The sequence below is a fragment of the Echinops telfairi genome, unplaced genomic scaffold (genome assembly GCF_000313985.2).
Source record: "Echinops telfairi isolate 266 unplaced genomic scaffold, ASM31398v2 ScPeMD7_7459;HRSCAF=8497, whole genome shotgun sequence".
NCBI lineage: Eukaryota > Metazoa > Chordata > Mammalia > Afrosoricida > Tenrecidae > Echinops > Echinops telfairi.
This window is the reverse complement of record NW_022111359.1, coordinates 1,800,123-1,812,022: the sequence shown is the minus strand read 5'-3', so window position 1 is coordinate 1,812,022 and position 11,900 is coordinate 1,800,123. Positions and strand designations below refer to the sequence as shown.

At 60.6% G+C, this 11,900-nt stretch overlaps 2 protein-coding genes across 3 annotated transcripts in view; both read left to right on the top strand.

The window, feature by feature from the left end:
• Positions 1 to 2,307: 2,307 nt before the first annotated feature.
• SCAMP4 (secretory carrier membrane protein 4) overlaps positions 2,308 to 11,900 on the top strand; it is a 14,059-nt gene continuing 4,466 nt past the window's right edge. Inside the window, exons 1-4 of one of the 2 annotated variants that reach the window (XM_004717026.2) lie at positions 2,308 to 2,374; positions 9,431 to 9,481; positions 10,999 to 11,127; positions 11,653 to 11,809. In XM_004717026.2, coding sequence (XP_004717083.1) covers positions 9,475 to 9,481; positions 10,999 to 11,127; positions 11,653 to 11,809 — 293 coding nt within the window. In that variant the 5' untranslated portion in view covers positions 2,308 to 2,374; positions 9,431 to 9,474. Of the gene's footprint in view, positions 2,375 to 9,046; positions 9,066 to 9,430; positions 9,482 to 10,998; positions 11,128 to 11,652; positions 11,810 to 11,900 lie in introns of those variants that run through there. The other variant, XM_045300186.1, reaches the window with a different exon arrangement.
• ADAT3 (adenosine deaminase tRNA specific 3) lies at positions 7,218 to 8,804 on the top strand. Its single transcript, XM_004717027.2, has one exon. The coding sequence runs from the start codon at positions 7,226 to 7,228 to the stop codon at positions 8,264 to 8,266; it is 1,041 nt and encodes a 346-aa protein (XP_004717084.1). The 5' UTR covers positions 7,218 to 7,225; the 3' UTR covers positions 8,267 to 8,804.

The following is an 11,900-nucleotide window of genomic DNA, read 5'->3' as shown; positions in this document are numbered from 1 at the left end:
ATTTATAAATTGTTAAATTAAAAATTTATAAATTATAAATTATCAAGGGCTCATGAGGGAGGGGGTTTGCGGGGAAGGAGGGGAAGAAATGAGGACCTGCTGCCGGGAGCTGAAGTGGAAAGCAAATGTTTTGAGAATGACGAGGGCAGTGAATGTACAAATGTGCTCTACACAATTGATGTATGTATGGATTGTGATGAGTCGTATGAGCCCCTAATAAAACGATAAAAAACCAAACGAACAAAAGTACACTCTCAGACACTCACAAGGGCAGTCTCTATCCTGTTTTTCACATAGAGTCACTGTGCGTCGGCATCAGCCCGATGGAGGGGAGTCTTGTCCCTTGGAGTGAGTGAATTGGCTCTGCCACTCCAGGGCACAGGCGCCGATGAGAGGGTAACCCAAGGATCCCAGCAGCCCTTAGAAAGAGCAAAGAGGCCCAGGGGGACCTACAGGATGGAGAACCAGCACAGCAAGCGCATGTTTCTGTTCTTAAACGCCTCCCACACACATAACACACTCACACACGCACACTGGGGCACTCAATTACAGCCCAGGCCACTGTGATCTTTGCCCTACTGGGCAGGGTCTAGTGGATTTTCTCCACCTCCCTGTCTGACAGTGGAAGGAAGTCTGCCCATCCTGCTTCTGGGAAGAGACTGGGCTGAGGGGCCCCGCAGAGGGAAGCACCTGGAGCTTCTGAAACCACCCACAGCAAACGCAGGAGTCAACAGGATGAGCAGCGAGACCAAAGGGCCCGAACAGTGGTTTCGGCTTGGCCCCTGGGGGCAGCGGGCAGGCGGTGTCTGGTAAAACCAGCTCCTCCTTCAAAGACTGACTTTCGAGATTGTTGTGTGCAATCTCCCCCCACTAGAGAGGTGTGTGTATTTTAAACTTCTGATTGTGAATTGGCTGAAGGTTTACAGGGCAGGTCACCGGTCTTAACATTCAACAACTTACACACAGGTTTGTTTCAGTTCCTCCATTGTAAGGTGATCAGACGTCCCGCTTTTGGAGGGGCAGTCCCGAATTTTAACAATTTTTCCCCGCGTCCTGCGGCATTTTTAAAAAGCCCCGATTTTTTGGAAAGAATGCACGACAAGCTAGGGTATACGGTTTTCGGCTGCCATGTGGCTATTTCACCAGGATAGGAGTTTGGTCAATGGTGTCCCGCTTGACCAATGTTAAAATCTGGTCACCTTAGCCATTGTCACCCCCTCAGCGTCCCAGCCCTTCTCTTCCTTCTCGGGTTTCCTGTTTCTGTTCCTCTTTTCCTAGAACTCTGAACTCTGTCCTTGAGGAAAGGTCACCCTTCAGATTTTAAGTGGTGGATGAGTCGCATAAAGGGTCGGGCTCAGGTTCCAACCTGAAGGGGGACCGTGGGTCCTGCTCTTTGGGTCACCTTTATCTCTGACCAGTACACCTTTCAGGAGCCGCGGTGGGAATAGCGGTTACGTGCAGTGCTGCAATCCGCACGGGCTGCAGTTAGAAACCATCAGCAGCTCCCCGGACAAAGACTGGGCTTCCTACTCCTGAGTCAGCGTGGACTCCACGTCAATGAACTCTGCCCAGCCCCTCCAAGGAGGGGCTCCCTATTTTTCTCCCTCCCTGGCCTGTCTGTGGCCAATTGCTATGGGGAAGTGGGGGCGGGGAGGCCAGTGTGCTTTGTACTGACCACTTCTCCCTGCCTGGCTCTCACAGCATCACCCCCACTTCCAGAAGGTGGCCTGCAGGGGCGCCCCGCTTGCTCGGGGGTCCTAGGGGAGGTGCCATTGGGCGGCTCTGCCCACCCCCTCAATTCCTCCATTGTCACCCCCTCAGCCTCCCAGCCCTTAGTTCTCTTTCTCCTCGGGTTTCCTGTTTCCGTTCCTCTTTTCAGTGGTGCCCAGGAGGCCCTGTTCACCTGTGGTACCGACCGGAACACTGAGGCCTGCGACCCCACCCACGGGCCAGTCCTCCCGAGCCACGTGACACCACTGGGCTCGCGAGGGGACAGTACGCAGGTGCCATGTCCCCTTTCTGCCCTTATCTCCTCACTCTGCTCCTCTCCCGTCGGGTCTCCGAGCTGCGACGATCTCAGGACCCACCTGGCCCCGCACACAAGCCACTGGGCGTGCGGCGCGGCGCCGCCAGCGCGGCGCTGGAGACGGCCACGTGACCGCGGCCCGGCGCAGGGGCGGGGCGCGCGTACGGCGCGCGCGGGGCCTTCTGGGGATTTTAGTCCGGGCCCCGCCTCCGCCCTGCGCCGGCGAGGCCGGCGGAACTACGTTCCCGGCGTACTTTGCGGCGGCAGGAGGAGGCGTGGCTGCCGGGCGGGCGGGCCGGTTGCTAAGATCTCGTGAAGCGCTGCGCTGATCCGGGCCGTCTCTTTCAGGTAAGGCCTCGGCCAGTGGGCCTCGCTGCGGGACGCTGCACGGGGAGCGAGCGGGGCTCTCGGGCTTCTAGGGCCCCGGCCACGCGGGGCGCCAGGGTGCGGCCAGGCTTGGCCTGCGCGCGTCGCGGGCCAGCGGGCGGGCGCGTGAGAGGGACGCCGGGCGGCTCTGCGCGTGTGCGTGCGCAGAGGGTGGGTTGGGCCGCGGGACTCCCCCCACCCCCCACTCCCGACCTAGGGGCCCCTCGCTTCTACACGTGCGCGCGCCCTTGCTCCCCTGCGTTGGGGACCCCGTACCCCCAGGCCGCTGGTCTTTGCGGCCAGCCCCTCCGCCCAGTGCTCCCTGCCCACCGCGAGCTTGCCTCCATACCACCACTAATGAATCCCAGTGCTTAATGGCAAGTTTAGAGACTTCCAGGGCTCCTAATAAGTGGAACTACCAGAAGGGTCGACCATTTAGCCCAAAAGACCAGACACCTCATGAAATTGGACTCTGGTGTCCAGTGTTCAATGCTCGCGTGTTAGTATGAGAAGACCCCAAATACTGCATGGGACACACATTTTTGTATACGATACGACCAAATGACACCAGTGCCGTCGAGTAGATTTGAACTCATAAAACCAAAGTCTTATTTGCTGCGACTTCGACTTACGGGACGGAGTAGAACCTCTCTGGGGGGTTTGCGAGGCTGTAGCTCTCGACTGGAGCAGAAAGCTTTGCCCGGTGAGCAGTTCCGCTCCTAACCTGCTGTTGCTGCCGTCAGGTGCCACCGATTCGATCTCAACTCACAGCGATCCTGTGTGCACCAGAATGAAACACCACCGGCCCTGCCCTGTACAATTGTTGTGTTTCAGCCCACTACGGCTTCTTAGAAACAAAAACTCCCTGCCACCGAATTGATTCTGACTCATAGCGACCCTATAGGACAGGGTAGAACTGCCCCTGTGAGTTCCTGAGACTCACTCTTCACAGGGGTGTGGATACCCTCATCTTTCTCCCTCGGAATGACTGGTGGTTTCGAAGTCCTGACCTTGCGGTTAGTAGCCTAATTCATAACCGCCATGCCACCAGGGCATCTCCACTACAGCTTCTAGGACAACCTTACACGGAGCTATACCAAGACTGTACATCTTTAGGGGAGCAGATCTCATCTTTCTCCTGCAGAGGTGCTAGTGGGTTTGAACCACGGACCTTGGGATTAGTGGCCCAATGCTTCATCCACAGCACCACCAGGGCCCCTTGCTTCTATGGGCTAAAAACTCATTTATCTTAAATGCACATTTGAGGGGGCTCTTCACTTGGGGAGCTTGTCAAAAATGAAGATCCCTGGTTTTCCTGTGGTCCTGGTGGTAGCAAAGGGTTGAACAGAGGCCAGTGTGCCAAGCGGGAGGTTGAGGCTGGTGGCCAGAGCCCAGCAATCGAGTTGATGCCCACTCATGGTCACCCCTATCGATGTACAGCCTCAGGGGCCTTCTCGGGGCTTCTCCACTTGGTTCTGCAGGGCTACTGGGGAAGGGAATAGAGGCTGCGGCGGTGTGCCTTTAAGTAATCCAAAATAGCTTAGCTTGGAGTTGACACAGTCATCAGGCTGCCAGGCCCCATTCTGTGATGGTCACCACTGTTAGAGAATGCTATTGCACTGTGACCCCGGAGTGTTGACGCCCCTGAACCCCCCCACCAGCACCCACGACCACCACCCTCAGTTCCAGTGACAGTAACCTCTACGCCGATCGGCCCCATGAGCAGCCCTCAGGAGGACTCGGGGGACAGCCTGGGTGTCTGTCTCGGGCAGACACACCCTGGAGTCTCCCTGGGACTTTGCTTCTTTTCTTTCTGGGGCTGATAAGATAAGGTCACCTTACCTGAGGTCAGCCCACACGCCCTGTGCCCAGAGCCTGACTCAGCTGAGCAGAGGTGTCACCACTGGACACACCCTTGCTGGGGAGCGATGTGGGACAGCTAGAGGATGGCTGGCTCAGGGACCTCACCGTGGCTCTGGGGCAGCCAGCCTGGAAGCTGGTGGCCCGTGATCGCCATCATTGCCTCATCCAGCCCCAGGCCTTCGCCTGGCTCCTCTGCAGGCCCCTCCAGGCCGGAGCATGGGTCTGTTTAGCTGGCCTCTCCAGACTGGAGGTACAAATGGGCAGTTTGTGCCCGACTGCCAACCTAGCAAGCTTGGCGGTCTGATTCTGAAGTGACGGCAGCCAGAAAACCCTGTGGGGCTCACTTCTCCTCTGACGGGCTGAGCCGAGTGGACGGCTGCAGCTTTGGCTCAGAGTCAGGGTGGGTGTGTTGTTAGGGCTGATGCTCAGGACAGACAGCCTGGCAGAGCACATGTCTGGGGCAGGGGCTAAGCGACGTGGACTCTGGAGGTGGAGCCGCCAAAGCCCAGGGTCACAGCTCAAGACAGTGACCAGCAGGGCCCATCAAATGGCCTGGGCCCGTGGAGCCTTCTCTCTGCAGTGTGGGGCGAGCACCTGTCACCCCTTCCTTGGTGTAGCACAGAGAACGACCTCAGGTGCTGGGGCCACCCTTGGGGCCTAGGGTGGTGATGGCACTCACTACGGCCTCTGGAGGCCATCCCCTGCCCCGGGTTTCATGTTCAGTAGCACTTTTATTGAGATGGTCACATATCACGATACGTGCCCCTGTAAAGTGTACCCAACGTGCAGTAACTCGGTGCATTACGGGGGCAGTTGCTCCACAGGGCTCCTGGGAGGTCTTCAGAAAGCAGGTTGCCAGGATTTCCCCTGCTGTGGACCACTCGTGGGTCTCAACCGCGAGCCCTCTGGAGACGTCCGCTGGTGGCGTGTGTTCATGGCTGGGGTGCACAGCGCTTGGTCTTAGCATATTCCCCGCTGTGCAGCCATCACCACTAATTCCAGGACATTCATTCCACCACCCCAGAAAGAGCCCTGTACCCGCCCCGCCACACCGCTCTGCCTGTGGGCCTGTACGTGGTACATCAGACCCGACAAGGGGGCTTCAGAAAGTTCTGGGGGCAGGAGGGACAGTGAGTTTCCCCTTGAGCTTCCTCTGTGTGAAGCCCCTCTGTGTGCGTCTAACATCTGCAGCTTGTCGGTGTTCCTTGAGCATCTAGGCCTCCCCCCTCTCTGGGTGAGCAGTGCCTGCTGGCTCTGGATGGGCGTGGGGGTGTCCCCACCTTTTGCCCCTGTGAACGTGTGTGCAGGTTTCTGTGTAAATGTGCTTTCACCACCACCACCACCACCCATACCCCTGAGAGGATTGCTGGGTCACCCTCCCCCCCAGCCCCCACCCCTAATTCTAACACTCAGCTGGTGGCTGGCCAGCCGTCTCCTGACGGCAGCTGCAATGTTTAAACCGAATCAGACAGAGGTTCAGTCTCAGGAAGACAAGACTGCGTTTGTCTTGGCCTTGGAGACAGGGTGTGTGTGGTGGGGGCTGGCAGGGCCAGCTCTGGATTGGGGATCATGTCTGTGGTGTGGGAGGCCGGGAGGGGCAGCCTTGCAGACTTCCCCGTAGACCCCGCCTGGCATGGGCCTTGTGCTACAGTGGCACCGGGTGCCCAGGGGTCTGTGAAGTGCCACCTCTTCACTTTGCCTCATGTTCTGGGGCCATGAACACCAGGGTCTGTGTGTCTGCCAGACTGGGGGAGACGGCCTCATGGCACCTGCTGAGAGGACAGCGATTTGGGGGAGGTGTCAGAGCTGAGGAGCGTCATCACCAGCGTCAATAGCCCAAGGCTGATCCCCACGAGATGGGGGTCAGACATGCCTCTACCCGCCAACCACCTCACCATTTCTGACACCAGCTGTCCCTCCCACCGCAGCTTCTCTGCGGGTTTTATAATTTGGACCAGTGGCCACACAGAACTTAAAAACCATCCTCATGGTAAAGCAGCCGGCACTGTTAGGGAAGGAACCGTTGACAGCACGAGATCAGGAATGGCAGGGTACAGTTCTTCAATCAAGACCGCCTCTTCTCAGCTGGGCAGGCGTCTCTAGCGCTCAGCGGTGGGCTCACCAGGTCTCTGCCCTTCCCAGACAAGTTACAAAACTCTTGCTCTCTGCTGATCAGGGCCTGGAGGCACCATCTCTGCCAACAGGCCTCCCTTCAAAGGTGCTCACTCGGTGTCTTGCTGTGTGGACTAGAGAGCCTGCTGACATCCCCCCACACCCCCACTTGTCTCTGCCTCCTGCCTCCTTGTGGCGCCCTCTGGAGTTACTGCACTCTGGTCCTGGGTCTAGGGGGTTTCTCGCCACAGGAACCCTGGGTCCAAAGGACAAGCTCCACTCCTGGCTCTTTCCCGTCGTTCTGAGTGGTTTTGAGGTTCTCCCTGCCTCTGGGTGACTCGGGTTAAACCCAATGGGTTGGGGAAACTGGCCAGTCCCCTCATTAGGGCTTCACGTAAGTTCTCTGCAAGGCCCTGCCCCTACCAGGGTGCCACGCATCTTACATGATTATTAGCAAACTGGTTATTTCTCAAGGAACCCTGCTGGCATAGCGGTTGTGAGTTGGGGCTGCCATCCTCTAGTTTGAAGGGGGAGAAAGGCGGCGGAGGTCTTCCGACACTGGCAGCCTTAACCAGGGCAGGGGATCACTCACTCATCACCATAGCCCATTCCCCACTCAGCCACCCTAGAGGGCAGGGCAGAGCCGCCCCCATCCATAGCCTCATCTGTCCTTGGAGCACGACTTGTGCGTGGATCGCATCGCCATAGTCATAGAGGGACAAGCAGCGACGGCTGACACGGTGCCCCGGCGCCCCGCATGCGGGTTTGGTTAGCACCCTGCGATGCTGCTCCGGCTGAACTCCTCGCCGCGGATGACGCCCTGCTCCGGTCTCTGTCTCCACAGTGGGAGCCCGGAGGATGGAGCCACGGGGGAACCTGGAGGCTGGGAGCGTGGAGCTGGGGCCGCCGTGGCAGGCGCTCCCCGTCCTGTCGGAGCAGCAGAGCGAGGCGGTGGAGCTGGTGCCCGCCTTCGCTGCGCCTGTGCTTGACCCGCGCCAGACCTCCCGTCTGGTCCGCGAGGTGTCCGCCGCCCTGCCGCTGCCCAGCCAGCCGCACCTCAAGCGCGTGCGGCCCAACCCAGACGCGCAGCGCCCGCACGCGCTGGAACTGCTGTTGTGCCTGGCGGGGCCGCGCCCGGGCACACGCACACTGGCCGAGCTACTGCCGCCCACCGTGGATGCGCGCGGCCTCGGGCCGCCCTTCTTGGCACCTGTGCCCGCCCGGCCCCCGCTGACGCGCGCCCAGTTCGAGGCAGCCCGAGCTCACTGGCCTTCGACCTTCCATGAGGACAAGCAGGTGACGCGCGCGTTGGCCGGGCGGCTCTTCTCCGCGCAGGAGCGCGCCCGCATGCAGGGCCACATGGAGCGCGCCGTGAGGGTGGCGCAACAGGCGGCCGCACGGGGCCTGCGGGCCGTGGGTGCTGTGGTGGTGGACCCCATCTCGAGCCGTGTTCTGGCAGCTGGCCACGACTGCTGCAGTGACACGAGCCCCCTGCTGCACGCCACCATGGTGTGCATTGACCTGGTGGCCCAGGGCCAGGGCTGCGGCGCCTACGACCTCGGGACTCACCCCGCCTGCTGGTTCGCGTCAACCACCGGCCCCCAGGGCGCACGCCCGGGCGCGGTGCGGAAACTGGAGCGTGAGGACTTGGACGGCGAGGACGGACTTCCTTATGTGTGCACTGGCTACGACCTGTACATCACCCGCGAGCCCTGCGTCATGTGCGCCATGGCCCTCGTCCACGCCCGTATCCGCCGCGTCTTCTATGGCTCACCGTCGCCCGATGGCGCCCTGGGCACCCGCTTCCGCCTGCACGCCCGGCCCGACCTGAACCACCGCTTCCAGGTGTTCCGGGGCGTGCTGGAGCACCAGTGCTGCGTCCTTGACCCCGACACATAGGCTCCAGGACCCTGTCGACCACCCCAGACGCCCAACTGCCCAGAGCGACGCCTATAGTACACAGGATCCGTGGACCTGCCTTGCCGCTGCAGAGCTTGGCTCCCTCCCCCAGGCCTGCCTGCATAGCTGCCCTGCCCGGCCCCATGGTAACTAATGTTCAGGCTCTGTGGACTCGCCTCATCTGCTCAGAGCCACTGCCACGGACCAGCCTTTCTTTCAGACACCTCGCTCTTGTGTGTTGCTCAGTCTGCCTGTGCCCACCAACCATGCTGTGACTGGTTCCACCTGGGACCAGCCTCCTCTGTCAGACACCCCATGCCCGCCCGTTGCTCTGTCTGCCTGTGCCCACCACCAGGCAGTGACTAAGGCTGGCTCCTGCTCAGAGCTTGTGTTGCGGGGACTGGAGCATATGGGGCCACCTGCACTGCACCCTGCCTGTCCCCCCGAAGCTCTTGAGCCCGCAGCCCCTGCGGTCTCATGCACTTGGCCTCTGCCTTTGCTGTCGGAGCATGTTTGGTGTGCAGAAATAAACAAGTGAACCTGGCTCCTGTGCTTCCATGGAATGGCAGACCCTCTGGGACAGGTCCCTGGGTGCACCCCCAGGCCAATCAGCTAGTGAGGCAGGCAGTGTCCAGGGTGGCTGCCATGGTCCAGGGCTGCCAGGGTCCACAGTGCCCACCAGTGGAGCCGTCTTTCTGCTTTGTGTATTTGAAAGAAGAGCTGGGATGGAGCCCAGCTGGGTGTGTCTGCTGCCAGCTGACCTGGCAGGTTCCAAGCCCCTCCTAGCCCCCATGGTGAGGTATGGTCAGAGGGGCTTGCATCCTGGCTCCTGGCATAGGTTCAGCTCCGTCCGCATGTGGGTGTGAGGGTCCCGGCCCCGAGAGGCAGTGCCCCTCATCTCAGGTGGGGGATTGGAGACCCTGAGGACATCTGTGTCAGAACCTCCCCACCCTCCCCAGTGGGGTGTGCCCTGAAAATAGGAGCCAGGGGCCTCACTCGCATTGGATAGGGTCCTGGCCCCTAGAGACTCTTGGGGTGAGAAGCTGAGCCCACAGAAGAGAGCCCAGGAAGGTGGGGTCAGTGTCCGCGTCCTGGTCATTGAGCCCCTCACAGGCGCTGGTCCCCTCTGACCATGGGACCTGATGCCTTTGTCCTCTCTTCCAGGTGGGCCGTGGCTTCAGCCCCACGCCGTGTTGGCCACTGCGACCATGTCAGGTGAGTCCTGCTTCTCGTTCTCTCAGAACGCGTCAGACAGTTGGCATCCTCGTCCCCTGTGTGTCAAAGGCAGAGAGGACTCCGGGGCAGGGGAAGTGTTCACACCCAGGCATCCCTATCTGCACCCACGACACCTGCTCTCACCTAGGGCGCCTGCCCAGGAGCAGACCTCTCCCGACAGCTGGGCATCTGAGCTCTAGGTTCAGAGCAGAGAACTGGGGTTCTGGTGTCTGGAGCCTGAGAGGACTTTCCTGACACTGGGGTCCTGGGCCACCGGGTAGGGCTGTGCGTCTCACCTCCTAGGGAAGCAGGTGGCTCCTGGCAGGGAAGTGCACTGCTGTGGGTGCCATGGAGCCGGCTCAGGCGGTGGACTGACCCCCACGGGGGTGTGGCATGGACACCGGCAGGCCCTGTAGACACAAGGGGCTTGCACAAAGGAGTGGGAGCCTCCATCCTGTGTCCCACAAGGTGGACGTCACCCACCACTGACCTCCCTGCCCTGCTCCCTGCCTGCTCCCCCACTCCTCATTCCTAGGTCTGGCTGGCATGGTCCTGTCCACAGGCCTTTTCTCGACTGTTCGCTGCCCTGGACTACCCTTCTCAGACATCTGCCTGCTTCCCACTCTGGCCTCCTGTCTGTCCACCTTGTGGCTGGCCACCAGAGGGGACCTGCCCCTGCTTAGCCCACTGCCCTTCAGATCTCCCACCTCTTGGGTCAAAGGCCAAGTCTCCCCGAGGCCTACACATCCTGCTCTGTCTACTCCAACAGTGAGCTTTCTCACTGTTCCTCCAACCCACCAAGTCCATCCAGCCCCAGGGCTTTGCATGGGCCAGGCTCTCAGCCAGGAGTGCCTCCACGACATGGTATGCCAGGCTCCCTTCTGCACCCCATCGGCCTTTGTCCCAGAGCCACCTCTTGAGTGAATCCTAACTTAAAACAACAGCTCGCCTCCCTTCCCTGTGCCTCACCTATCCGGAGTGTGCATGAGGCCTGGGCCCCAGCTGCCTTGTTCCCCATCCGGGGGAAGGGTCAGGAGACTGTCCAGGGCCATTCTTGACAGTCAGTCAGCACTGGAACGGGCCTGAACCTTCCCTGATGGTCTTGGAGAACCTGTGCTCTTCCCTGAGTGCACATGTGCCACCTGCGGCTGCTGGGCCGTCGCTGCATGCCGAAACGAGCTCCGAGCCACCACGTTTGCAGACTCCAGCCATGCAGGTCTCGGTCGAAATGACCCAGATTAGCTGCCTTTCCGGAGTCTCCTACCTCTTACAGCTCTAAGGCCCATCGTCTTCCACTCTTGTTTCTGTTCCCACATCTCCCGTCTGCCCAACCCTCCTGCCTTCCTCCCATAAAGGCCCTGTGACCCCATTAACCCGAGGTGATCAGGGTCACCACCCACCTCCAGACCCCACTGCGCCCGTCTGCAGGGCTGTGCCCTCCAGCTCCAGGGCTCGGGCTCCTCTTGGGGCCGCTGTCCCCGCCCTGGCCCTCACTTGCTGCTGTCCCCGGCCTGCAGAGAAGGAGAACAACTTCCCGCCACTGCCCAAGTTCATCCCGCTGAAGCCCTGCTTCTACCAGAACTTCTCCGATGAGATCCCCGTGGAGCACCAGGTCCTGGTGAAGCGCATCTACCGCCTGTGGATGTGTGAGTCCTCATCCTGCCCCCAACACTCCCCCCCAGCCCCTCAGAGTGAGCAGGGGGGCTGCCTGGGGATGTGTGATTTCCCTCACTGCCCCAAATATAGCCCCACCCTGTTAGAGTTGGGGGGAGTGCATGGGGCTGTGTGAGTCTCCTCTACCTAGCTCTCCTACGCCCTGTAAGGAAGCCCCCCAGACCTCCACACATGGGAGGTGAGCAATAAAGAATGGCCACACCCCCTGTGCCCCCTGAAGACTCCAAGGGCATGGGAGGGTCATGCCTCCCCAAGACTGCCCAAGTACTGGCCAGTACAGTCTCAGTGAGGACCCCTGGGTTTCTGACGAGGCTCCCCCAGGGGCCAGTGGACGGAGGGTCACCTGGCTTGACCCTTGCTAGCAGGGTGAGTGAGAGGCTGGGACCCTGCTGCCCAGCTGCTCCGGGCCCTGTGTAGAGAGCAGTTCAGGGGGCTCATGGGAGGACAGACTCGGCCCTGCCCAGCTCAGGCCCTCCTCCTCCTCCCCCTCCCCCCAGTTTACTGTGCTACCCTGGGGGTGAACCTGGTGGCTTGCCTGGCTTGGTGGATCGGTGGCGGCTACGGGGCCAACTTTGGCCTGGCCTTCCTGTGGCTGCTGCTCTTCTCGCCTTGTGCCTACGTGTGCTGGTTCCGACCCGTCTACAAGGCCTTCCGGTGAGTCCACCCAGGCCCAGAGGCCACACTCCGCTGTCTGTTTGTCAGGGCGGAGCTCACCGCCCCCCCTGTGTGGCTTGTCTGCACAAAC